The sequence below is a fragment of the Tinamus guttatus genome, unplaced genomic scaffold (assembly GCF_059628265.1).
Source record: "Tinamus guttatus ecotype Peru unplaced genomic scaffold, ASM5962826v1 Tinamus_guttatus_pri_ptg000332l, whole genome shotgun sequence".
Classification (NCBI taxonomy): Eukaryota; Metazoa; Chordata; class Aves; order Tinamiformes; family Tinamidae; genus Tinamus; species Tinamus guttatus.
In genome coordinates this window covers 2,154,235-2,175,391 of record NW_028288866.1, presented here as the reverse complement: position 1 = coordinate 2,175,391, position 21,157 = coordinate 2,154,235, and the positions used below count along the sequence as shown (strand labels likewise).

The 21,157-nt window shown below is 60.9% G+C and overlaps 2 protein-coding genes across 2 annotated transcripts in view; both read right to left on the bottom strand.

The window, feature by feature from the left end:
* Positions 1–1,979: 1,979 nt before the first annotated feature.
* Positions 1,980–3,266, bottom strand: CPLANE2 (ciliogenesis and planar polarity effector complex subunit 2). Its single transcript, XM_088529502.1, has 5 exons — positions 3,056–3,266; positions 2,840–2,992; positions 2,651–2,775; positions 2,444–2,580; positions 1,980–2,250 (listed from the first exon to the last, which is right to left on the bottom strand). Exons 1-5 carry the CDS (start codon positions 3,264–3,266, stop codon positions 1,980–1,982), a joined length of 897 nt encoding a protein of 298 aa, XP_088385628.1.
* A 1,969-nt stretch (positions 3,267–5,235) lies between these two features.
* FBXO42 (F-box protein 42) overlaps positions 5,236–21,157 on the bottom strand; it is a 29,544-nt gene continuing 13,622 nt past the window's right edge. The window contains exons 3-10 of the mRNA XM_088529614.1: positions 20,541–20,657; positions 18,542–18,676; positions 10,179–10,332; positions 9,098–9,208; positions 8,594–8,690; positions 7,170–7,226; positions 6,606–6,722; positions 5,236–6,433 (exon numbers count right to left, since the gene is read on the bottom strand). Of these exons, the coding sequence (XP_088385740.1) occupies positions 5,360–6,433; positions 6,606–6,722; positions 7,170–7,226; positions 8,594–8,690; positions 9,098–9,208; positions 10,179–10,332; positions 18,542–18,676; positions 20,541–20,657 (1,862 nt within the window). The 3' untranslated portion in view covers positions 5,236–5,359. The remainder of the gene's footprint in view (positions 6,434–6,605; positions 6,723–7,169; positions 7,227–8,593; positions 8,691–9,097; positions 9,209–10,178; positions 10,333–18,541; positions 18,677–20,540; positions 20,658–21,157) is intronic.

Genomic DNA, 21,157 nt, shown 5'->3' with positions numbered 1-21,157 from the left:
GCCGGTCGGGTGCCGGCGGGCGCCCCGAGACCTGCGCGATGGGCGGCGGGAGAGCGGGGCGCGCGGCGGGCGCTGTTCATTCATGCCCCGAGCTGATGTCACGCGGCCCCTCCCGGGAGGAAGGCTCCGGCAGCGCCTTTAAAGAGACAGAGCCGCCCTCCCGCCGCAGGGCCCCGGCGCTCGGCTGGGAGCCTCGCCTGGGCCGCGTGTCCCCGCGTGTCCCCCACGCGGTGTCACCCCTTCCCCGCCCCACACCGCCCCTCGCCTTCCCCCCGCTTGGCCCGGCCTCGCCTTCCTCTTCCTCACCGCTCTCTCCTCGCGCCCCTTCCCTCCCCTAATCCCAGTGCCCCCGAGTTGGATCCACCGCCCCGGCCGTTCCCACGCCAGCCCTGGGTCCTCCCGCCTGCTCAATCCCGGCTCTGGGAAGCAGGATCCCGCCCGCCCCGTCCCCCCGTCCCGCAGGAGGCTCCAGGCACCCGCCGGGCAGGGAAGGGTTAAAGGAGCAGGGGCGGGGGGGGGGAGCCCCCTCCTCTTTCATTCATAAATTGGGGGCGCGGGAAACGCCGGGGCCGGGCAGCCAATAGGGTGCGAGGGGGCGGGGCCGCCCAGGTACCCCCGGGGGGGGCGGCGCTGTCTGTGTGTCCCCTTGTCCGTCCCTCTGTCCATGAATCCATCCTTCCCCCCATCCTGCTCCTCCACGTGTCTGTCCCGCTGCTCTCCTGCCCATCCCTCCATCCATGCATCCACCCACTCACCTATCCATGCATCCATGCATCCCTCTGGCTGTGCATCAGTCCATCCACTCCTGCACCCCTCTGTCATTCCATCTATCCCTGCGTCTACCCATCCCTCTGTCCATCCATCCCTCAGTTCACGCGTCCATCCTTCCCTCCCTCCACCTGTCCATGCATCCATCCCTCCCTCCTTGTCCATCCCTCCATCCCTCCACCCGCCTCCCCGGATCCTGTCCATCCCTCCATCCTTCCACCTGTTTCCCGCACCCATCCATCCTTCTGTCCATCCACCACCCCCCTCCTTTACCCCTCTGTCCGTCTGTCTGTCCCCAACCGACACCCCCGCACCCCTCCCGCACCAGGGAGGGACCCATAGAGATAAGGGAAACAGGAGCAGGGAGGGGAACATCAAAGTGTGCCGAGGAGAGGAGGGGAGGAGGAGGAGGAGGAGGAGGAAGGGGGGCCGGATCTGGGAAAGCCGCGGGCCAGCGCAGGGTGCCCGGGCTTGCCCCTCTCCCGGATGTGACTCAGCAGAGGCCGCGGCAGCTCATCACAGCCATGGAATGCGGGGTGGGGGGGAACAAAAGGCCTTTGTCACTGATGCCGCCCAAAAGGAGGGGGAATCCCCTCCACGCCGCCCGGCAAAGTGCCGAGGAACTCGGTGCACGTCCCGCGGCGCCGGCTCTCCCCCGGCCTCACTGACCCCCACCCCGATCCCCGGAGGGAGCCAGGCCGGGAACCGGCCTCTCCGGGCTCAAAATAATCCCGTGCGGCTCCAGAACCGTCCCAGGATGTGGGAGTTGACTCGGGAGCCTCCTTGTGACCCCGCAGGATCCCCCACACCAAGGGCCCTCGGTGCCCCTGATACCCCTGGTGACTCACTGGGGTCCCCAGGGTGTCCCCCATTCCCCTGCAGGCACCTACTGGATCCCCACATCCCCCCCAGCCACCCACCAGGGTCCCCATGATGTCCCCAATCCCCCCCCAGGCCACTCACCAGGGTCCCTATGACCTCCCCGCTCCCCCTTGCCCCTCACGGGGGTCCCTGTGGTGTCTGCAGCCCCCCTGGGCCACCCCTGTCCTCAGGTGACCCCAGTCCCCCCCAGGGCCCTTCCCGGGATGCCCCTGATGTCCCCAACCTCCCTGGCCACCCGGCAGGGTCCCCACGGTGTCCCCAGCTCCCTCAGCTCGCACCCCAGCAGTAAAGGAAAAGCAGCAGCACCCGGGTGGAAAAGCAGCGCCCGTTTACTGCTCCGAGGAGGCCGGAGGCCCCGGCGAGGGGCTCCCGGTAGCCGGCGGCTCGCCGGGAAGGAGGCCGGCGGCCACCTGGTCGCGCCGCCAGAGCCGCTCGACCAGAGCGTCGAGCAGCGGGGCGACCTCGGCCAGCTCGGCGCGGGCCCCGGCGCCCGGGCGCTGGCGTTGGGGCCGCGGGGCCCGCAGCACCGGCAGCCGCCAGGCGCGCTCGAAGGCCGCCACGTCCCGCTGCGCCACGTCCGCCTGCGGCGACAGGTCGAACCCGGCAAGGTCAAGGGGAAGCGCCGGCACGCGTGGCCCGGTCCCCATCCCGCCAACACCCCCCGAAGGGAGCCCACGGCGGGGATGAAAGCGCCGTTCTCAGCTCGCCGCGTCAACACCTCCCGGCTGGGCTCGAGCGAATCTGCCCGCTCCAGAGCGGGGAATTTCAGCCCGGAAGGGCTCCGGAAGGATACTTGGTGCCGACGACGACGCGGAGCAGGTTTTCCTGCGGCTGCAGCACGCGGGCCATCTGGGCCGGCAAGTCCTCGAAGGAAGCGCGGTCGGTGAAGGAGAAGAGGAACAGGACGCCGTCGGCCTCCTCCTTGCAAGCCTGCGAGCAGGAGGGTGTCAGCCCGTCCGCCCGACCCCTTTCCAAAAACGACTCAAATCAAAGGACTCACGGGCAGAATGTGGTCGAATTTCTTCAAGGCCGCTTCGCCGCAATCCCACAGGTCGAGGCGGAAGAGGACGGGGCGCCCCGCGTGCCGCAGCTTGGCCGCCCAGTACACGGAGGTGGCCTGGATGCCTGCGCGGGACGGGGTGGGTGCCGCGGCGGGGACAGCGGCGCCGTCCCCGCGGCCCCCGCGTACCCAGGGTCTCGTGGTGGGCGGGCGGCACCGCGGCGCCGGCCAGCGTGGCCACGAGCGCCGTCTTGCCCACGCCGCTGCGGCCCGACACGAAGAGCTTGTAGGCGACGGTGTCCGTGGCCAGGGCGGGCGGCAGCGCCGGGCGCTCCAGGAGCCCTGCGGGAAAGGGGGTGTCCAGCGCGTCCGGGGGGTCCGGGCGTCCCCGGGGACGGCGCTCACCGAACAGGCGCCGACGGCCCCTGTGCAGGAGGGCGTCGCGGTGCTGCCGGCCCTCGTGCGACAGCAGCCAGCCCGGCTCCAGCAGCGGATCCGGCTCCAGCTCCGGCTCCAGCAGCGGCTCCGGCTCCAGCTCTGGCTCCAGCAGCGGCTCTGGCTCCAGCTCCGGCTCCAGCTCCGGCAGCGGCTCCGGCAGCGGCTCCGGCTCCTCCATGGCGGCCGCAGCCCCCCACACTGCGGGCCGGGGGGTGCCCCCCCCAGGTGGTGACACACGACTCCCCCCCCCCCCGCATATCCCCTGTGTCCCCAAGCGCTGTGACAGGGGAGCGAATCCCCCTGTCCTGCCCCAGGACCCCCCGAGCGCCCCCCGGTGCCCCCCGGGCTCCCATAGCCCCTGTGCGCTCCCCATAGGGCCCTGCCCCCCCACGGACACCCCCTGAGTGCCCCCACAGACCCCCTGCCCCCCATAGACCCCCCATAGACTCCCTGAGCCCCCCCCCCCCAAGGGCCCCGTGTCGCCCCGGGGTCCCTGCACCCCGAATCCTGCCCGGGGGGGGGGCTACACATCCCCCCCCGGGCACCCCAACACCGCCCCAGGGCGCCCCGCGCCTGGCCCTTTAAGGCGCCCCCCCCCCCAGCCTCACCTGCGTCCACTTCCGCCTCGCCTGCCGGTGACGCCGCCGCGAGGGGCGTGGTCCCGCCTCACCTCCGCCCCGCCCACCCGGTCGTGGCGCATGCGCAGTGGGAGCAGGGGGGACGGAGCCACGTGGAGCCGGGGGGGGGACCCGGCTATAGGGGCAGACCGGGCTATGGGGGAGCCGCCTATAGGGACGGACCGGGGAAACCCCGGCTATAGGTGGCCCCCGGGGGGAAAACTGCCGCCTCACCAGTGCTATAGGGGGGGTTCCCTGCCCTATTGGTGCTCCGGGCCCTATAGGTAGAGTGCGGGATGCCCTAGGGATGGGGGCACGGGGGGAGGGCATCGCCCTTTTTTCCTCAAACTTCCCTTTTTTTTTCCCCCTCCCTGCCCCCATTTTTCGCATTTGAGACCCATTTTTTCCCCTCCATCCACCCCCTTTCCCCCCGGGAATGTCGCCGCTCGGGCCAGGCCGAGCTCCCCTCCCCAGCACGCAGGAAGCAGCCAGCCGGTTCTCGCCTTTTTATTCATTCAACCCTAAAAACGTCACGGGGGGTCGGGGGGACACACGACCTTCCCCCCCCCCCAAAAAAAAAAGAAAAAAGATTTTTTTTTTACACATTTAAATATCACCCGAATTCGCTCCTGGTCCTGCGCTGGGCTGAGCCTCCATCCACGGGTGCCCCCAGCGCATTTTTGCCCAAACGGGCAGTTTTTCACGGAGAGCTGCGAGCCCCGAGCTCGGCTCCGATGCCGGAGGAGGGTTTGGGACGCGGAGGGTCGGGGTGGAAGTTTGCAGGAAGCGGTGGGCAAGCCTAGCAAAAACTCAGTGGCCGGATGGAGAAAACAAAAGCGTATCTAAAAAAAACCTAGAATATATTATTATAATATAATATCTAAATTATAACAGTAATTATTATATTATAATAATACAATTATATATATAAAAAAGGGGGCCACTTCATGGTACTGCCAAGGCGCAGGGTAAGCGCCCGCTCTTCCCCTCCTTGGGCTGCGGATATGGGATTGTTCCCAGCTCTCGGAGCCAGGACGGAACAAGGATGGATGTGCCGGGACGGCACGAGCCCCGGATCCCTGTGGCCTCCGAGGATTTGCTCTGGTGGCAGGGAAAGCGCCGGGGAGGGGGCTCCATGCAGCCCCCAAACCGGAGCCAGGGGGTGGAATCGGAGCTGCTGGGAAGCGGGGGCGGCTACACCAAGTTCTGCCTACCTGGATCTGGAGTTTGGGCATTTCCGTGCAACGTTTTGTCCTTTCCACCTCCTCGAGGGCCAGCGCTCGGGCCAAAGGGCTTCGGGAGAAGCACTGCACGTCCCTCCCTCCCCCCAAAAAAGGCATCGTGTTTGTGTTGAGCAAAGGTTACAGAAAAGATTGGCAGCGCTGGACGATTTGGGGTCTCTTTGGATATTTAGATATCCTTGGCTTAGATACCGGCCTCAGGGCGCCCGCCGGACGCCGCGGGCCCTTCCGCGTGGGCAGCCCCTTGCGGCAGCGGGGGCCTCGCTGCTTCGCTTCGCATCTTTATTGGTTGGGCGGCACCTGAAAATTCACAGCTTCAAGGACGGCGAGAGCGAGTCGAGGGCTTAAAAAGAACAGGAGGAGAGGGGGAGCCGCGGCGAGACGGGGACGAAGGCGGCGGGGCGAGCGCCGCATTATCTCTTTGCTCGCACAAAGTACAAGGCATTGGTTTTGGGATAGTACTTCACGTTCTGTTTCTTGTCCATGAGGCCCCCGAAAATGATGAGCTCCCCTCTGCCTTGCACCACCGTGTGTAAACTGGTCTCGGGCGGCCCCACCACGGCGCTGCTGCTGAACACCTTCCACTTGACGCGGCCCTTCTCCTTGGTCTCTTTGATGTCCAGCACGTACATCTGCATGGGCTTGCAGTTCATGCTCTGGTACAGGGGCTTGCCCACGTTGAGGGACTGCGGAGGGTGGTGGCCCAGGCGGCGCGCGATGGCCGGCAGGGAGTGCGCGTCGCCCGGCGCCGAGGGCGGCCGCGGCGCCGACCCGGCCTCGCTCTGCCCGCCGGGGCAGCCCGGCGCCGCGGGGGGACCTGGCGCGCCCGGGGGGCCTTTGCACGAGAGGGTCTTGACGGCGTCGAGGCCCCTGCGGAGCGTGCCGGGAGAGACGTCGCCCGTCGGCGACGTGGCGGCGCGGGGCGGCGTGTGCAGCCCGTTGGTGCCGTTGTGCTCGGCGGCCATCCTGCCGCCGGGCGGCCGGCCGTCCGCACCGTCCGTCGGAGCGGCCGCGGCGGCCGCTTTCTGCTCCCAGCCCAGCTCGGCCAAGCGCAGGTCCTTGTGCTCCGGCAGCGAGCCCCGCCGCGGCGCCGGGGAGGCGCCGGCCTTGGCGTCGTCCCCGTCGGCCGCGGACGGCGTGCTGGGCGACACGGCCTGCACGGGGCTGTCCAGGGACGCGCCGCCGGCCGCTCCGGGCGAGAAGCTGCCGCCGTTGAGCACGGGGGAGCCGTCCCCCCTGGCCGGGGAGAGGCTGCCTTCCCGCGAGCCCGCCTGCCGCTGCGCCCTGGGGCGCAGGGTGCCCCAGCGGCCGTTGACGCAGGGAGCCTCGTCGGCGCTCCGCACGGGGGACTGCGAGCGGTACTCGCGCGTGTCGGGCACCAGCGCGGGCGGCGTGGCGCTGATGGGAGACGGCCGGGAGTTCAAGCTGGGGCTCAGCGGAGCGCGGCCGCTGGGCGCCTGGCTGAAGACCACGACGCACTGTCCCACCTGCAAGAGGGCGAGGAGAAAGAGCAGGGTCAGCAACCGCAGGGCGCCCCTTTTCCGTGGGGAACAGCGAGCGGCTACGGAGCGGTTGGAACAAGCAAGATCCACTAAGGTAGGAGAGACCGGGATGGCAACTGCCCCGCGGGACCAAGCGCTCCGGCGCCTTCGCTCTTACCCTGCAAGCAGGATGGCACCACAGCTCCGGCGCGCCGTGGTCCTCGTTCTCCACCTTGAGCGCCTGCCACGTCCAGGGGTTCGTCCGCATGTGCAGCAGCCAGGCGTCCTTGAAGAGCTGCGGGGAGAGGCGAGGCGGGCTGAGGAGCCCCGCTGCCCACTGCACCTCCCCGTCGGCGCGGGGCAGCGGGAAGGCAGTTTGGAGCAGCAGTTTGGAGGACTGGTGACCTAGATTGGGATCTGGAAGCGGAGGAGCGACTACGCCTTGCTACGGGTACGGCCAAGTCGCTTCATCTACATCTTTTATCCCATTAGCAAATCAGGGCTAATTCTTCTGAGAGGCAATTAACCTCGGTGAGCTGCTCAGATAGTGCCCGGGGCGCTTTTTATTAATTAAAGGCGGCTCTAGCTCGAGTGACAGCTTCGCTGGGAAATCTAGCACGGGCGCCTGGATGGGAAAAACGGTGACTATGAAGCCCCTGGCACCCGGGGGCCATGGCCCAGGTAACACTGCTCCTCCCCAGGGCCCTGCAGCGCAGCGAGAGCCCTGCCCTGCTGTACTCACTGCGTTGGGGCCACCGCAGCCGCCAAGGATTAAGATGGTTTCGTCATCTATTACAATCTGGAGGGGAGGCAAAGAAGAGCGTTTCAGGACAAGCAGGGTGCAGGGCTTCTCGGCAGCATCGACAGGGGCGAATTTTGCCTGCCCCGACACGCAGGGTGGAGCTGGGACACGGAGCCGGTTTGGCGGGGCCCAGGGCGAAGCAGGGTTCGCGGCCGGCGCTCCAGGCTCTCCTCCGCGCCCCGACCTGCTCGTGGAGCTGCTCGCGGTCCCCGGCGGGGCGCGGGGTCCCCACGCCGCGGCTCCCGGGCCTTGCGCCTTGGCCACCAGCAGCAGACGGCCCTGCGAGCTGCGCCCCGAGGCACCCGTCCCAGCAGCTGCTGAAAATTATGTGGAGCTGCTGGAGAGAGTCCAGCGCAGGGCCACAAGGATGATCAGGGGCCTGGAACATCTGCCCTATGAGGAGAGGCTGAGGGAGCTGGGCCTGTTCAGCCTGGAGAAGAGAAGGCTGAGAGGGGATCTAATCAGTGTATATAAGTACCTCAAGGGAGGGAGTGCAGAGGACGGTGATGGTCTCTTTTCAGTGGTGGCCACTGATAGGACTAGAGGTAATGGCCACAAACTGAAGCACCAAAAGTTCCACAGGAACTTAAGGAAAAATGTCTTAACAGTGAGGGTGCCAGAGCACTGGAACAGGCTGCCCAGAGAGGTTGTGGAGTCTCCTTCTCTGGAGATCTTCAAACCCGCTTGGACGCAGCCCTGTGCCACGTGCTCTAGGTGACCCTGCGTGTGCAGGGGGTTGGACTGGATGATCTCTAGAGGTCCCTTCCAACCCTAAGCATTCTATGATTCTATGATTCTATAGGGCTTTAAAGCCCATCGCAACCTCACACCGAGCGCTGGCGCCTGCAAGGAGGAAACCGGCTGCGATGGCGACGCCTGCACCGAGCCAGGGTGCTCCAGAAGGCTCAGGACGCCGGGCAGGCAATGAACAGGCCCTGTGAGGGGACAGTGCCAAGTCACCTAGGACAAGACATCAGAGTAATTAAGAGGGCACCAACACGTGACACTATCACTGGAGCTGCCCAGGTTGATGTTGGCTGCTTTTTGCCCTAACGGGTGCAAAGCCCAGCGATCTGGGTTCTGGCAATGCTCGTTACGCCGCTGAGTCACACGCAGGACCCGGCACAGTAGCGACCTGAGCGTTAAGGAGGCTTCAGAGCACGACCTCACCAAATGAACGGCTAGAAAACATAGGCCTGGCAGGCAAAGACAGCAAAGATAACTTGGAAATTGGACAGTAGCTTTCGGGAGAGCTGCAGGGGGCGGCTTGGAAGCTGGAAAGCAGCCAGACAAGGTTTAATCTCTGGTTTCCCCCTGGCAGCGTGTGCTGGCTGCGGAGCGGAGCGCGCCAAGGAGAACGTTACCTGAGACTGGCCGCCTCGCGGGTGAGGGCTGGGCCCGGAGATGCTGGGCTTGGACCAGGCCCACTGCTCGAGATCCAGCACCCACACGTCGTTGCTCCTGCAGGGACGAGACAGCAAACACTGAGCTGCGGGCGCAGGCGCTCGCTTCCCCCCCGGCTCCCAAACGAGCAGGCGGATGCAGCGCTGCCCTGGTTCCTGGTGATACCGCTCGTGCAACGCGGCCCTCGGGGCGCCCAAAATGCTGGTTTAGGGTAGATCCTCCCTGCCAGAACTGTGCTCCCTGTGGGCTGATGCCTCAGGGGATTTCCAGGTGAGCGGTGTGACAAATCAGACCCTGGAGCTGGCCTGCAGCGAGCATCACCCCATCCGTCACCCTTGATACCGAGGGTGAGCGGAGAGGGTGGGAATCACAAGTGGGGAAAGCAGCAGTGAGGAGGGCTGCCCCGAAACGCGCGGCAGCCCCGAAACGCGCGACACGACCAGGCGCCCTCCGGCTGAGCTCACATTTGCCGAGAGCCCAGCGAGCCCCCGAAGACGATCATTTTGTCTTCGATGACACAGGAGGAGTGTCCCGCCATGGGAGGGGGGCCGTGGGTGGTGACGATGCAGTTCCACCTGGGAGGAGAGAGAAGGAAACGCCGACCATTAAATGAGAAAGGGAAACAGGAATGAACGGCTGAAAAAAACCCAAGCCCCAAATCCCACAGGCCAGCAAAGTCCTCAGGAACGTGGTACAGAGGAAAACCTCGGGCAAGGCCAGCAGAGGGACGAAACTCATCAGAAATACTAATGTGCCTCGCATTTTTAAGGCATGACAAAGTCACAAGGCCAAGCTGGAAATCTCGCCCCTTTCAATTAAGCGGGCCCTGAACTATTTCCACTGTGGCTTAATTACAGCGTCCGCAAGTCGCTGCCCCAAGAGCGCGTTGGGTAATTGACCCTTGTGATGATTAAGCGATGAAAGGGAAGCAAAATTCCTTGCCCTTTTGATAGCACATTGGCTCCTTTCTCACACAGAGAGGAGTGGAAGCGTGAGGTCTAATAGCAGCAGAACGGTGTCTAAAATGGTACAGAAAATTCCTGCATCTCCTTGGCCACTGCTGGATACGTTCGGAGGCTAGGAGCTGTAATGGCAAAAAACTTTCCAAAATGGCATAGACAACTGCTTTATCATTTTCCCCTTGAAGTGGAATTTGGACCATCAGCAAAAGCAAAACCCACAGCAGTTGAAGGTTTCATCTCTTATTTTCCTCAAAGACCTCAAGCAAACAGCCCCATAAATTACATATTTTAAGTGCACACATCCAAGACTTCCTGCCTGGCAAAACACTTGGGGAGCCTGTAATATTTTGTGTATGGTTTCAGAGGAATACGGAAGTAACCGAGAGGGCTCAGACGGCATCGTGCTCAGCTCTCCAGGGCTTGGCCACAATGCCGTGCATTTTTGTTTGCTTTAAAAACAGATCCTTGGACATGCCAGGGTTGGTGACACTTAGGAAGCCAAGGATGTACATCCAGGTGAGCACAGGGACACCCAAGGGCATCTCCTCGCGTGCGCTTCAAAGGGAGACGTCCGCGTCCTCACCAGTTTTTGGAGGGCGAGTAGGTGTGGATTTCATCAAAGAACCTCTCGGGCTGGTGCAGGGGGTAAGGGCTGGGCCGCGTCCACCCGCCGAAGAGCACGAGCAGGTCCTTGTACACGACCAAGGTGGCCCCAGCCTTGGGCGAGGGGTAGGAACCTGAGCAGGGACAGAGAAGCGGAGAGATGAGGACACGGCCGCCGCGGGCGCCGAGCTGCGCGACGACGCGGAAGCTCCCCCTCGCCAAGACGAGGAGAGGGAATCGAGTCGGGAGCCTGGGAAGAAAAACTCCTGCCAATTTGTGTCAATGTAATTAGCAGCAGCCTGAAAGCACGTTTCACGTATGGCAAAACATCTGTCAGTCACCGGCAGGAAATTACTAGCTTTCTAACATCCCCCTTGAAATTACTGCCTTAGCGTGGGATAAAAGCAATAATTACTCCCCGAACGCCTGCTAACGTCTCCTCGAGGAAGCAGCGGCAGCGGGCGCCGTATCCAGCCCGTCATGGCCCTGCCACGCGACACGCGGCGTCGCAGCCGGCGCCGCGAGCCGCGGGATCTCGCTGTCCGGAGACGCTTCTCGGGCCACAGCGCATCGCTCCTCTGCTCGTTTTTAAGGGATTTACGCCTGTCTCCTCCTAGGTTTGGCGGTCTTGGGCATCCCAGGTTGTCCCCCTGCTCAGGCCAGGCACTTTTGAGACTGCAAAAATACCCCCCCAAAACGAAACCTCCTGCAGCCGAAGATGCTGCATCACGATCTCCTCAAATAGACAGTGTGGAGTTTGAGATGTTCTCACTCGCTATTTTTAAAAGCGCCCGGAGCGGCTATTTTGGGATGCAGCCTCCGAGAAAAGCGGTTTGCTGGGGACGGCTCCAGGCGGGGGGTGTCCAAAGCCCAGGCCGGAGCACCCCCCATGCAGCTGCAAGGGGAGATGCCAGCGGAGCCCCCGCTGCCCTGCCTCGCTCTGGGCACCAAACGCATCCTGATGCTGCTCCAGGGACACAGCTACAGGGAAGAACAGGGAATAAAATCATCCAGGAAACCCTCCTTAGGCTATCTATGTGCTCTGGTACACCCGGAATTTGAGACAAGGTCTCCTTAAAGATGAAAACACCAGAAGAGGGTCACGCTGGGTTACTCCTTGTCAGGTTGAATTTTCCTGGTTCGTTACACGGCTGTGCTCAAAAGCATCCGCCAGGACAGCGAGAAAAGCAACCGCACGAGCGCCGTGAGCGCAAGGTCAGCCCCTGCCTCGGACACAGCTCCCTGGAGACTCCGAGCAGTTCTGAGACAGTCCGAGGTAGAGGATAGGCCTGTTTTTTCCCAACAAGTTTTGCGTAATATCGGCCGTTGCACAGGTGTAAGCAACAGCAAAGCTTCACTCCGCTTCGCTCGTGAGAAATCTCCGCTTCAGGAGCAAACGTTTGCTTTCTAAAGCTACATCCTTCCCCTCTGCTGCCCCGCGAGACACGGTATCTGCGCGGTTCAAAGGACGCAGAGTCACGCGTGGCCCTTGGGAAGCTCCGTCTCTGCAGAGCTGCTCCCAGAGCGCTCGGACGGGTGCAGTACCTCGGTGCGAGACACCCTGGTGCAGGATGAACTCGTCCCATCAGAGATGACTTGACCTCCTCCGTCTTTGGCTTCAGAGGAGGCACGCTGGACGGAAAACAGGAGAACCAGCACCTCCAATTCCGCTTCAAAGACGGGAGCAGAGAGGTGCTGGGGCCCTGGAGGAGCAGGAGCGGCCAAAGCGACGGCAGGACGAAGCCTTTGCAACGCGGCCAAACGGTGCTGGTTACAGCCAGGGCCAGCGGCAGAGGCGCTCGGCAGCCTGGAAAAACCTGCGCTTGGCTTTGGTGGATCTGCTCGGGAATGGCCTAAGGTTAAGGGTGTATGGACCCAAGCTGAGCGCTTCGGCCTCCACAACGAGCACGTGATGCCACTGCTGTCCCTGCAGCTTCGGGAAGGCAAAGGGCATCTCGGGGAAGCCGGAGCAGCGAAACGAGACAGAGCAAAGGCCGGGTCTGACACGGGCGACGTGGAAAGGGGCTGCCTCAGTCACCAACAACCCCGTAAACCACCCTCCGAGCCGGGTGGCTTCGTGGGGCGTTTCAGAGCCCGCTGGCAGCACCGCTGTCACGGGAGGGCTTCCTCCCCTCCGGCGTTTCAGTGAAGCGCTAGCAGCATCCTGCTGTTACATTTGCAAATGCCAAGCGTTCGGCTGCTCGCCACGGACTCCGTTAGCCGACCGCACCGTCTGCAACCGCTTCTGCCGTCAGCAGCTGGACCACGCTGAGAAACGGAGAGGGGTCGGGCTCCTCCTCGCTGAGGACCAAGCTCTGCCACATCCCACGGCGTCGCCTTGAGGAAAGCGGGCAGGAGGTGCAGCGCTTAACCGTGGATCTGTGGAACCTGGGGAAGCATCGGAAAAGAGGCGCTCCGCTGGCACAGAGCGAAGCGCTTGCACAAGGCCAGAAACCAGGTTGAGATGGGAAGGTCTCCCTGCACTAGCGAGGTAAATACTGGGGCAGGTACCGTGGAAGACTAAGTTTTCTGGATACAGATTAGGGAAATGCTCCTGATGGCATCTGGGAGCTGTTACTGCTGCTCCTCCAGCAGCCTCAGCGGGAGACGCTGCTATTTTCAATGCACTTCCAAGCGAGCCGATCGCTGGCACCGGGAGCAGATTCTGCTGGCAGCCTAAACAGAACCAGGCCCGGCCGCGGTTCCGAGTCCAGAGTGCGGGTTGGGGAGCTGAGCGAGGCCGGGCCGGCGCCCGCTGCGCTGCCAAGGGAGCCAAGGCCGCCCACGACCCGCGTGCGGGACGGGGCGAGGGGAAGGCTCCGGGGCGAACGGCGCCTTCCTGCACCGGCAGCCCTGCTCCCAGGGCGAGAAAATTCCCAGAGGAACGCGCTTAATCTCAGGGATACGGGATCGGCTGGATGTATCGCGCCCCAAAAGCGTGGGAAAGCGGAGGCAGACGCCAGACTGCGTAATCGCTGCCCACCCTTCCTTGCAGGGCTCTGCTAAATTACTTGGCTCCCCCATCCCCAGCTTTATGTGCTACTACAACCTTGCATTATTTGGAGGAAGAAGCTGCACAAAGCTACTCTGATGCTGAGTAAAAAGCTCAACATTTGGAGAGGGAAAGGCTTGATCAGCTCCTGCTGCTGCTCTTCGCTCAAGGATGCGCACAGAGAAGGGAGAATTGCTCTATCAGACCTCACTGGATGAGTAACGGACTGATTTTGGTGACGGGAGCAAAGCCCAGCCGGGTGGCAGAGCGGCACGCTCCATAGTCTGCTGCCGGCTCTCCGGAACGTCGCTCTCCAGAACCAGGGTGAGAAAAGTGCCCAGACACACTAAAACACCCACTCGGCGTCCAGTCCTGCTCTGGGCATCCTCCTTTAACCAGCTCCTCCCCTGCCTGCACTTTACCTCTCATCCTCGTAGCGCGAGGGTTGATCAGCTCAAAAAGCTGGCGACTTCTGCACTGCGCTTTGTGCATCCAAAATTCAGGCTTTTCTCCTGTAGCTGCTGTGCTGCATGCCAAAATTGACCAAATATTTCATCGTCATTACTCTGCTCTTGGCCTGGAGACAAGCACGATGCAGCACTTGGTCATCCTGTGCACCTCCCAGATCCAAGGAGAGGTTTCTAGAGCCTACGCTTTAGTGCAAGACGTAAAGGCAGGTTCCGAAGCGCAGGTCAGTGCCTAAGGCCTACAGCAAAGCAGCAATCCCGCTGCTGAACCGCGTCTCCGCTCACGGGACGGATCGGGAATGCGCAGCTGCTTCCTTGGCTGCTTCCCTGAAATCTCTCGCCGATAGGTGGCTCCCCAGCCTGCCTGGAGCTTCGGGAACCTTTTCCAAAAGTCCCAGCACTTTCCCTGTACAGCTAAGGGAAAACCAAGGAGTGGGAAGTGATCGCCCAGGAGGGAATGCGCGGCCACACATCTAGGAAACAGGCTGCCCACTTCCTTCTCGGTGTCACGCATGGCTCCGAGCGGAGACCTGGCAGCTCTGAACACTAGAGCTCAGCACGGAGTGAACGCTTGGATTTAATCCTTTCCTGAAAAAAAGAGAAGAAAAACGGATGATTTTACCCGTTCGTTTTTTCCTTTGGTTGCTCTCCACCTCTCAAAGGCTTTTTGGATACCTTGGGTCAAGTAAGCTGACCCAGAGGAACGGATACTCTCCAAGAAGTAAAATCCTCTCCAGTTTTGTGAAATCCCGGCACGGAATTTTGGCGGTTGTCTAAGGAGTATTTGAGGGTAGACACTGCATTTTCAAAGGCAGATCCCTGAGGTTTCCCCCCAGTCAGCCTAACTCTCCCAGCACTAAAACCTTGGGCATTTCCAAATGCCCGGGCAGCGCCGGGGTGTCCGGTGCCGTGACAGGACACGGCTGCTCATTTGTCCGTATGAGGATTCCCAGCCTCGAGAAACCTATTTTTGCGGATGGCAATCCTATTATTTACCAACTGGGACACAAATAGTTTTCCCCAATTTTGGAAGGAAGCGCTCGTCAGCGCTATCTGCAGATGACTCTGGGGGCAGGTTAAAGGGCGGCTGCATCGCTCCGGACTCGGAAAAGCCGCACGCACCGACCGGCCCTCGATTGCCGGGCGCCCGTTCCCTGCTCAGGACGACCTCTGTGCGTTGTCGGAGAAGCTAAAAATTCCCCATGCCAGTCTTGGAGACAGAGGCAATAGTGGGAAAAATTCCTTCCGTTAATCTCTGGAGGGATCGGCGCCCGGGGAGCTGAGCTCTCGGTATCTAAATCTAACGAGGTTAAAGCAACAAGCTATTTTTCATGCCTTTCCACTCGATCCGTGCTGATAATGTCTTCAGAGGGCTCTGTTTTGCTGGCATCGATTTTCCCCAAAAGCCTCCGGCATCAGGGCGGGAAAAGGGAGCTCGCCGTCCTTGCAAGAGCAGCGCCCGGAGCTGGAGGTAGAGGAATGAGACTAACCCCGGTCTGCAGCTGCATGAACAAAACCCCAGCTTAAACCACCTCCAAACCTCCATCGGACCCTCCTCTGTGCAGATAGGCTGGAGGTCAAAGAGCCCAGATTAACGTCCGGCGCCTCCTTCCCTGGCCATTTGGGATCACTCGGGAGCCGGGTTCGGAGCAACGAAGGCTGCAGGGAAGCGCTCAGGGGAAGGCACCTCGTCCTGGGGAGCAGCGGCTGGGTAGGACAGCCCAGCAGTGACAACAGCAACGAGGTGGTATCAGGGACCCAAGCAGAGAGCGTGGCCCGTTCCCGGGGGTGTCGCAGCTCCCTGCAGCGGGGCACAGCTGGGCTGGCAGGAGGCAGCGGCGGGTGCTCCCCGCGGAGCGGAGCCGTGCGGAGAAACCCATGAGCTCCATGGACAAACCTGCGAGCTCCCCACGGAGCGGAGCCGTGTGGAGAAACCCATGAGCTCCATGGACAAACCTGTGAGCTCCCCGCGGAGCGGAGCCGTGTGGAGAAACCCATGAGCTCCATGGACAAACCCATGAGCTCCATGGACAAACCTGCGAGCTCCCCGCGGAGCAGAGCCGTGCGGAGAAACCCGTGAGCTCCATGGACAAACCCACGAGCTCCCCGCGGAGTGCAGCCGCGCGGACAAACCCATGAGCTCCATGGACAAACCCATGAGCTCCATGGACAAACCCATGAGCTCCATGGACAAACCTGCGAGCTCCCCGCGGAGCGGAGCCGTGCGGACAAACCCATGAGCTCCATGGACAAACCCACGAGCTCCCCGTGGAGCAGAGCCATGTGGAGAAACCTGTGAGCTCCATGGACAAACCTGCGAGCTCCATGGACAAACCCGCGAGCTCCCTGCGGAGCGGAGCCGTGCGGAGAAACCCGTGAGCTCCATGGACAAACCCATGAGCTCCATGGACAAACCCGCGAGCTCCCCGCGGAGCAGAGCCATGTGGAGAAACCCATGAGCTCCATGGACAAACCCATGATCTCCCCGCGGAGCAGAGCCGTGTGGAGAAACCCATGAGCTCCATGGACAAACCCATGATCTCCCCGCGGAGCGGAGCCGTGTGGAGAAACCCATGAGCTCCATGGACAAACCCATGAGCTCCATGGACAAACCTGCGAGCTCCCTGCGGAGTGGAGCCGCGCGGACAAACCCGTGAGCTCCATGGACAAACCCATGAGCTCCATGGACAAACCCATGAGCTCCATGGACAAACCCGGGAGCTCCCCGCGGAGCGGAGCCGCGCAGCCCGAGGAGCAGAGCCAGGACGCAGCCCACAGCGCACGCCCCGCCGGGGCCCTCCTCTCCGGGAGCACCGGCTTCCTCGGCTCCTACGAAAGGCAACCCTATTGTTTGAGATCTAAGCAAAATGTACTTGGAAACCTCAAAAATTAGGTTTTTTTTTGAAGCAATTATCTCCCTCCTCCGTCTCCAAGACTAGAGGAACCCAGCCCAAATATTTCTTTGAAGGCGAAATATTTACTCCTTCAGTGCAACAGCTCAGCCGGGAGATGAATCATCCAACTCTGACGTCTCATTGCCTCCGAGTAAGAAAAGCAAAAGGAAGATGCAATTATATACCAAAAAAAGGAGGTTTCTCCTGAACTGCACAGAGCCCTTCCCGAGAGGAACGGGACGCAGCTCTTTCATCTCAGCTGAGCCATCGCGCTGGGCAGGGTCCAGGGCATCGCGCTTGGGCGTTCGCATTTCCTTTAGGTGGCCCCACCTGGGTGTTTTTCACCCCAACAGCAAATACGGGGCGGTGGAGAGAGTGAATCCAGAAAAATTCCTTGACGTGGGAAGGCGGTTGCTGCCTATGGGCAGAGCCTGGGCTCTGGGCTGTGTGCTCTGGGGGCAGCGGCCGACACGGTCAGCCTGACGCGATGACCAAAGCAGGCTGCAAACCCGAGCGTGTGCGGAGGACACGAGCCCTGCCTGGACACCACGCTCCAACGAGGACAGGAGCCGGCGTCGCCACGCGGGACCTGCGGAGCAGCCGCCGCGTTCCCCTGGAGAAGGACCCACCTCCGCCCTCCCGCCAAGCTCCAAAGCTCTCGGCTTTCATCCCCTCCAGTCACTTTTCCTTCAGCGGGTGCCAACGCTTCGGTTAGGGCACCCGAAAGGAGAAAAAGCAGCTATGTGCAAAGAAACCCCCACGGGCAGCAGCCCGGGTGACTCATCCTCGCGGAAGGCGGTGAACAAGAGCGCTCTGTTCAGCGAGGCCGCCCCAGGTTTCAGCTGCGATCCAATCTCGCTCCGCGCGCTCATGACAGCAGCCGAAATATGTCCTCGGGGGCTCTTCCCATGGGACTCAACTCTGACACATATTCCCACAGAACTCTCTTTTTAAAAATAATAATAATAATAAAAAAGTGCTACTTGCTAGTAAGGCAGTGGGAATTTTGCTTTGTGAAAATACCAAGGGGGTGACGGAGGTGGCGACCAAGCCGTTTGGCGCAGCGCGAGTGGGAGCAGCATAAGCAGGATCCTGGTTATGCTCCTCGCAGCTCCTGCTCCACCTCTGACCGGAGACAGAGCAGAGAAGGAGGCAAAAATAAGTCACTTTCCACACACCTGCACTGTACTATCTTAGCAATCCCTCTTGGTTTTCAGTCAAGCCTGTATATGCTCTGTGCTTCAGCCCAATGCGGTTCACTTAATTGTGGCGCTTAGAGGTCACACGTGATCTTCTCCCACCCCCCCAAAAAAATTTAACCACGTGAAAGCGTGAAGCCCTTTCTCCAGAGAGCATTGTCACGCACAGAGTCACCCCAAGACAGAACCCATGAGGCAGAAGGAGCTTTTGGAGGACTTGAAGGAAGGATCTTATGGGAAAACGCAGTTTCAAGCGATAACTGAATAGTCCAGAACACAGGGGATGGCTCAAGGAGACACACGGCTGATGCCGAGCTGCTCTCCTCCTCCTCTTCCCGCTCCTCATTAAGTGTAAAATTTTGCTGAAGCTGGCACTTCTGTGCTCACTTTTCACCCACAAAGAGCTTCTCTCCTTCCAATTCTTAAACTTTTACCCAAGTTTTTCCAGTCAAACACAGAGATATACAGGGGGTGGGGGGAAGTACTTTGTGTGTGACATTTCAAGCTCAAAACCAGTGTGGGAAATAATCCCTGGCGTTTGGGCCATGTGGCCCAATCCTGGGCCACGTGGCCCGCAGGAATGTACCTGTTTTCCAAGGCTGCCCTGGCTGATGCGGGCAGCCCGCGCGGACACGTCTCATCCCTCCTCCAAACACCGTTCAGACAACGGCAACGCACGCGGCGGGAAACACAAGATCAGCCCCGGGGGCAAAACGTCGATAACGGCGCTGGCAGCACGGAAGGGAGTCGGGAAAAGGGCTGTGGATTGCTGAGCACCCATCGCTTCTCACCTGACGCCAGGGGCCGGATCCACTCTTTGCTATTCAGGTCAAGCCTCCAGAGATCGTTGAACGCAGCATTGCAACTGCTCTGCGTGCAGCCCCCAAACACGTACATGGACTGATTAGCGTCATAGTAGCACGCACCTGGAAAGAGAGAAAACAAAAAAAAGATCAGATCAGTCGTTCCTACTCTCGGGGCCGACGTTTCTGATCTTGCACCCAGGTTTCGGGGAGGGGAAAACAAAACCAGCCCACGAGCGACTCGAGTGAAACCGCCGCTCGCTTCTGTGCCTCCCCGAGCACTGCGAACCTGCAGCAGGGGCCGTGTAAGGTGCTTACTTCCACGAGCTGAGCTGCAAGGAAAGCTGCCTTAACGCTTGCAGTTAATTAGATTAGCTCTGATTAAAGCATCCGGCGCGCTTACCTGGCTAAGCTAGTCTGCGGGGCCGCCAGATTTTACTGTGTGGACGGACTGGGTACCAAAACCCAGTACCTCATCCCCCCTTTCCCAAAGCTGATGGTATTTTGCCTCATCTCATCCCAAGAAAACTCCATGGGATACTTGCATTCCCCTTTGCCTCTCAGGGAAAGGGGCAGGAAAAGGAAAAGGGGGACAGGGAGGAAACGCATCTTGACAAGCCAGGGAAAAAGGGCACCGCTGGCCCCCAAGAGCCCGCATGTGACACGAGCCCCGTAACAAGCACCAGGAATTCGGCAGCATGCATGGAAACGGACCCAAAACACGGAGGAAGCGCTTTGGCAACCCCTGTTCCACTCGGCAAAGCCCAATTTGATATGAGTGCTCTCAAAGCTGTAAAAAAATAAAATAAAATAAAAATCTCCCATTGACCCCAGAAATGCAAGCGATGCCTCTGTGGAACAGGGAGCAGGTTAAGGGAGCCATTCCTCATCCACCCACGTGCAATGTAGCAACCACAGAGTTTTAGGCTCTGGGAAGGCTGAAGGCATCGAGTATTGGCTGGGGCTTGCAGGGAGCAGGACTAAGTGCCCTCACGGTGACGAGAGACATATATTCCAAGAGAGAAAACGCTCAAACGCCCTAAATCTTGCTGTTCGGAGGGGTTCCCAGAGCCGAAGAGCGTTTCCAACGCAGCCCCAGAATGCGCAGTTCCCAGGAGGAACAGAGCCCCAGAGCACTGTCCGTGATGGAATGTTTTGGGCTTCTCTGGGGAACCTCCGGCAAATCTTTCTGGTTCAGAGCAATGAGCCCCTCACTGCAGCACAAAAGCCCCCTCCAATTTGCTAGGGTGGAAGCGGCGCTGTTGAGGTCACCCTAAAATGCAGCCCGATCAGGATGGTCGATCCCGCCAGCAATTAGAGGAAAATACCAGCGCGTCTGCAGCACCTGCAGCAAGCGCCGCCCCTTACGCACAAGCTACGAACCCTGCTGCCTTCGTGTATTTATTACATTTTTTTCTTCAGCAGGACAAAGAAATCTCTGCAGAAGGTGATGACTTCAGGCCGAGTCCCCCACGGCACCTCCCTAGACTTGTCTGGGCATGTTCTGCGCCCTGGCTGCTTCATCGGTTATTCCTGGGGACTATGAAAGTTTTACGACTCTGCTGACATCACCTTTATTTACCTTTTTTAAATGAAACTCTGTGGATGTGCGGACTTATCTGCTGTAACAGTCACTGGATTCAAGTCACCAGCAAGTGAGGGGACAGGGAGAGCTCAGATGAGAAGGGGATCTGCTCAAAGGCATGTGAAATTTGCAGAAACAGCCAAAGCACAGGCACACCAAGGGTTAAAAAAAAAAAAAAAACACCTCAGATTGACATTTCTGCCAAGGAGCAGAGCGCCGACAGTGCTGCAGAGCTGCCGAATCCCTGTTCTCGTGCCAGGTGCTCGTGCTGGCAGAGCCGCGCGGCACCGCAGCCGGTTCACGCTGCGGCAGCAACAGGCACACACGGCAAGGGACACGCACCGGAGCCTCCCCTTGCAAAGCAGGGCGAAGGAAGGGGTTTCCCCCCAAGCAGCTACTTACTGTGCGAGAAGCGTTGCGTGATGGGGGTCCCGGGATAGGGGTAAGTGCGGCTCTCCCACTGGATATTTCCTTCGTGCACCGCTTTGATAAAGCCGTGGTAGCACTGGTGGGCCACACCTGCAGGAAGACAAGGCAGGACACGATGCGGGCACGGCAGGAAGGATCCGGGCTCGTGCCACGGCCCCCGCGCAGCTCCCGGTGCAACGGGCACCGCGCTGCTCCCTGCCCAATGGCCTCTGCAGGGAGCAGCGAGCTCGCAGAGCAACGGAACCGATCGCAGTGAGTTATCCTAAGTGAACAGGGAGGGAGGAGGAGGAGGAAAGAAGCTCGTTGGGAAGGTGTATAAATACCCTGGTAGAAGTTGAGGGAAATCACAAGCTCTTCCAGCTGGAACAGCTGCTAAAACTGAGCTCTGCTGCAGAGCGCGGGGCTGCAGCCCGACCGCAGCGGCGAGAGGCCGCGAGCTCCAACCTCGTTGTGCCCAGATCCCAGCAAAGGAGCTGCCTGCGGAGCAGCGGCACCGCAGCAGGAAGGGGCTGCGCGTCCCGATGGATCGAGCACCTCGAAGCAACCAAGCGTCCAGCCCCGGAGCAGCAGGGAGCGCGTGGAGCCAGCGC

What these genes read in the sequence shown, in the direction of transcription:
- CPLANE2 (XM_088529502.1), bottom strand. Translation starts at nt 3,266, where the DNA reads ATGGAGGAGCCGGAGCCGCTGCCGGAGCCGCTGCCGGAGCTGGAGCCG. An exon ending in GGGCCGTCGGCGCCTGTTCG is followed by an intron (nt 2,993 to 3,055) that starts GTGAGCGCCGTC and finishes CCTTTCCCGCAG; the next exon opens with GGCTCCTGGAGCGCCCGGCG. An exon ending in CGCGTCGTCGTCGGCACCAA is followed by an intron (nt 2,251 to 2,443) that starts GTATCCTTCCGG and finishes TGACCTTGCCGG; the next exon opens with GTTCGACCTGTCGCCGCAGG.